At 61.4% G+C, this 4,766-nt stretch overlaps 1 protein-coding gene across 1 annotated transcript; it reads left to right on the top strand.

The window, feature by feature from the left end:
• Window positions 1–397: 397 nt before the first annotated feature.
• LOC122233163 (NOTCH regulated ankyrin repeat protein) lies at window positions 398–961 on the top strand. The gene has a single exon (XM_042964709.1). The coding sequence runs from the start codon at window positions 444–446 to the stop codon at window positions 786–788; it is 345 nt and encodes a 114-aa protein (XP_042820643.1). The 5' UTR covers window positions 398–443; the 3' UTR covers window positions 789–961.
• Window positions 962–4,766: the final 3,805 nt, after the last annotated feature.

Genomic DNA, 4,766 nt, shown 5'->3' with positions numbered 1-4,766 from the left:
CAATCATCCGGTCGCCGGCGCGCGCGTCACGGGCGCCCTATTGTTATGCAAATATAAAGGGAGTAAAAGGCGCCCCGGCGCGGCGGGCGGGCGGGCGAGTGTAGCTGCGCGTGGGGAGGCGCGTGGGACCCGCGTGGGAGCCGCAGCGAGCAGGGACCCGGAACGCGCGGCGCCGCCGCCGGGCCCGCCGGCCCCCGCGAGCGCAGTGCCCGCCCCCGTCGCCCGCTCGCCCGGGCGCGGCTGGATGCGGCGGGGGCCCCGCGGCGGCGGCCCCCGGCCCCCAGAGCCCGGAACGCCCAGGGGCGGCGTGCGGGGCCCGGGGGCGCCGCGCCCTCCATGCGCCGAGGCGCGCCCCGAGACAGCCGGGGGCCCGCGCCGCAGCCGCCGCCGCCGCCGCCCGCGCTGAGCCCCGGCGCGGCCCGCGGCCCGCGCCCGGAGGCAGCATGAGCCAGGCCGAGCTGTCCACCTGCTCGGCGCCGCAGACGCAGCGCATCTTCCAGGAGGCCGTGCGCAAGGGCAACACGCAGGAGCTGCAGTCGCTGCTGCAGAACATGACCAACTGCGAGTTCAACGTGAACTCGTTCGGGCCTGAGGGCCAGACGGCGCTGCACCAGTCGGTCATCGACGGCAACCTGGAGCTCGTGAAGCTGCTGGTCAAGTTCGGCGCCGACATCCGCCTGGCCAACCGCGACGGCTGGAGCGCGCTGCACATCGCCGCGTTCGGCGGCCACCAGGACATCGTGCTCTATCTCATCACCAAGGCCAAGTACGCGGGCAGCGGCCGGTGATGCCCGCCCGGACCCGGACGCGGGCCTCGAGCGTGTCGTCTGCTGTACCTTCCCGCCAACTACCTCGGTGCGCACCGGGCCCCCGGGCCCCGCGGCCACAACGAGTCTGGCGCGCGCGTCCGCGCCCACGGGGGCAGCGCGGCGCCCGCTGCCAGGGGTCGACGCCCCCGCGCGGCCGCCCGGACCCGGGCCGAGGGCTTCCCACGGCCCCCGCCCTCCGCCTCGCGGTGGGGGGGGGGGGGGAGGTGGGGGCGGGGCGCGGGCTGCAGCCCCTTTGAAATTTGAGTCTCGCTACCAGCAAGTTTGGAGTCCCGAGACACCGGATCCTCCGGTCAAAATGTTTTCTCCCGAAGGTGGAAGGCGGGCGGCGGGGACGCCGGGCTCGGGGCGCTCCGCCGCCCGCAGGACCCGCGGCCGAAGCCCGCAGTCGCCCAGGGGCCACGGCGGGGCGTTTCCGGCCCGGACGCGCGACGGTGGAGACGCTCCGCTGTTCTTAGGGTTCTAAACTATTTATCATGTGTGTGTATATTTGTGGGTGAAGTTTGTGCGCCTGAATTTTTTTGTTTGGAAAATATTGTGCGTGGTCAATGTGGTTATAGGGGGGAAGATACATTTTTTTTTTTCTTAGTCTTAAAACTAAAAACTTGAGTCTGTCATTTCTTGGTTGCACTGAAAACACCGCCCAGCCTGATGGTTTTCCCGTGCAGGTCCCTCTCCCTGCTTCTCACTCTCTCCCCTCCTCCTCCCCCCCCCCCCGTACCCCCTCTCCTCCCCCTCCTGACACACAGGCACACAATTTTGGGAAGCCCCGGGGCTCCCTCTCCCCTCTCCCGTGAGAGAGGCCACCATCCCCCGAACCTGCCGGCTTTGCGAAGTTTCCTCGGGAGCACGGGTGCTCGGGTGTGGCGGTGATGGGGGCGGGAGGGGTCCTACCTTTTCTAGTGAGTTCTATTATAGTTAGTAGGTCGCACACTTTTTTAAAAAAGTAAATGGATTTGCCACATTTGAATGTCATAACATTTATGACAGAATATAAAATATTAACATATTTTAAGCCAAGTTTTAGGTGTATGTTTTGAATCTTGGTTATAAACCCAATTTTAAAGGGCGTTGTATCCAGCGTTGTGAAGGCAACAGTGTACCCATATTTATATTTTTATAAAATACCTATAAGACTGTGAATCTCTTGTGCTAATTGCTGAGTAAGTTGAAGGACTGTTTGGCCCCTTCTTCAGTCTCCCGGAGCTTCAAGGACCCGATTCGAATCCAAAAACCCTGTCATGGGGGGAGGGGCCGCGCGGGGACCTGGGCTGGAGGCGGTGCTTCCGCGTCACTTTCGGTCCCGAAAGGCGCCCTTCCTGGTCTCCGAGGTTCCTATTTTCTATGCAACCCCACACCCCTTGTTGTTTTGATCCTGGGAAATAAAAGGGAGGCTGAATTATTCAAATTTAAATGAGGCTTCCCCTGGGTAGAAGTGCCGCTGACCCTCCGTGCAGAAATGGGGAGCGCTTGAGGACACAGGTGGGTGGAGGCCCTTTGCGCGCGGCCGGTCACACTCGGGCGTCATCTGGGGCTTTTTATAAAACCTTGTGTGAGCAGAATATATTGATAATGTCAGTGAAACAAGCAGACATTGAAACTGAGGCACAGATTACTCCAAAAGGAGTTTTTCTGTATATTTTTTCTAGATGCAAATACCTTTTTAATTATGTTAATTAATGTTAAGACTTTCTAGGCTTATATGGAAGCTGTGTGTGGGTCCTGGTATGATCACTTCTAACTGGATAAAGTCTGCAGCACATTCCTGAGTGTACGATATAGACTTGTAGCCCAGCATGAAAAATTTATGAATAAATTTTTCATTGATTTTTTTTATTAAAAAAAAAGTTTGTTGGTTTTTCTTAGTCTTGGCACCCAGGAGGAGGGTCAGGCTGCAACCTGCTAGTTGTGGGTGCCATCTACACAAAGCTTGGCTTGTTTTCACCTAAACACAGCCTGGTGAACTGGTCGGCCTCAAACCGGGACTTAGGAGGTGCCAGGGGTGGACCCACTTCCGCCCCCGGGGGGGGGGGGGGGGGGGGGGGGGGGGGGAACCTAGGCCACCCTGAGTGCATCCAGAACCAGCCGTCAAACCTTCTCCTCTGCTCCCTGGCAAAGCAGCCGAGGCCTTTTGCATGGAAAGTTCTCGAAGCTCTTCCCAACCCCTAGCCAGCCCGACGTGCCACGGGTCCCGGGAAGGACCAGGCCCCACTCCTGCCCACCACCACCTTCTTTTGCTGTGGGCTCATGCTGGACCGCCTGCTGCGCAGAACGGGTATTTTTTGTAATTTGCGGGAACACCATAGTTGCTCTCTCCTGACAAGTAAAAGGCCAGTTTCTCCTCTCCGTCCCCTGGTGGCATCTGGGAGCTGAGCTGGGGAAGCCCCTGGAGCCGGCCGGTCCTCGAAGAGCACAGACCCCAAGTTGGACTTAGTGTCAGCCAGCGTCCCTGTGTGCGTGAGGAGAGCTCAGAGCAGGGTGTCTGCTGCTGGGACCCACTAGAGGAGCAGAGACTCTTGGCACATACCCGAGCTGCCCTCGGGGTCCTGGGGCCTTACGGGAAAGGAGGGGGGGGGGACACCAGAGCAAGAGGAGCCTGCCAGGAGAAGGGGGAGCCGGCAGCTCAAGACTTCCAAGGTGACAGCTTTTTCTCGGAGCTTCCGGACCCCTCTACAGCAGCCCAAGGGCTCGGGCTTCCCCGCCCCACAGACACACTGCCCTGTCCAAACTGGACGCTTTGGGGGCTGCGCCTTCCATGTTCCTACTTCGCACACCCTGCCCTGCTGGACCCTTGAGGGTTTTCCGAGCTCGTTTTTCTGTTGATTAAATCGGCCTTTACCTTCCCCTCAGCCAAGAGACCGGGGCCGGCTCTACCCTGGGACACTCGCAGAGGTGAGTGGAATACTTGTTGCCGGTGAGCTCCCAGGGGAGGCGGTGTCCACTGGGCTGGCGAGCACGCGGGGCTGCGGACGCCAGCTGAGGCTGCCAGGCCTCGAAAGGGAGAGTTGCCACAAGAGCCCGGGCTTCGGTTGGGGTGTCTGGACCGTGAAGCCAGGCCCTGGGCACTCCCTGGGTGGCATGTGGGACAGGATCTCCATGCCCCACGGCAGAGGGAGGAAGCTGGCTGAGAACTAGCAAGTGACGCTTGTTCCTGGCCTAGGCTGCTGGGGAGGGGTCTGCTTCCCAGTGAGCCGCTGTCCCTGCAGTCCCCTTAAAGCCCCACAGCGGAGAGGCCCGTCGGCCGCCGCCGGTGGAGCGTGGGCACCGGGGCACTTCCCAGGCACCCGCCGGCGGCTGTCTGCGGCTCCCTTAAGTCCTCCCTTGGAGAGACACCTTTGAGAAAGGCTTTGCGCTGCTCACAGGAATGGTCTCTCCAGCAAGGACAAAAAAGGAGGCCAGGCCCTGCTCAGCACCACAGCCGTGGGGGAGGCCTGCTGGGGTTCGGCTGCCTCTTTCCTTAGGTGCCCGCCGCCCCACTGCCTGGACCCTGGCTGTTGGCGAGGGCTCTCAAGGGCATTTCATGGCCCTTTCGCTGGGCAGAGCCCTAGGAAGCAGACCCCGAACTACAGTTCTCCTTCTGCTGTCCGCGGTCAGAGCTGTGAACAAACCAGCAAACCGAGCAGTGCCGGCTCGTTCTCCGGGACCTCCGTGCTCAGGAACTGGCGGTAACTGCTGTGGGTGGGCCGATGGTGTCACCTGGGAGTCCCCCTCCGCCCCCAATGGGCCTTCAGGGGTGGAAGCATCCTCTCAAGTGTCTTTGTGGCCAGGATGGGAAAGAAAGAGCTGACCTCTCCGCCTGGCCTCCAGGATTCTGCAGGTATGCACGTGGAGACCAAGCGAGGGGCCCAGCCAGGACCACCCAGGACACCCAAGGTGGAGGAGTCGGGGGCAGGGCCTGCCCCACTCTCCCAGCCAGGAGTGATGGCGGCTCCAGTCCAA

Source organism: Panthera tigris, chromosome D4 (genome assembly GCF_018350195.1).
Source record: "Panthera tigris isolate Pti1 chromosome D4, P.tigris_Pti1_mat1.1, whole genome shotgun sequence".
Classification (NCBI taxonomy): domain Eukaryota; kingdom Metazoa; phylum Chordata; class Mammalia; order Carnivora; family Felidae; genus Panthera; species Panthera tigris.
Note: the sequence above shows the minus strand (reverse complement) of the source record. Positions and strands in the feature narration are given on the sequence as shown.

Excerpts from the sequence above, each read along its gene's own strand:
- LOC122233163 (XM_042964709.1), top strand. The coding sequence starts at position 444 with ATGAGCCAGGCCGAGCTGTCCACCTGCTCGGCGCCGCAGACGCAGCGC.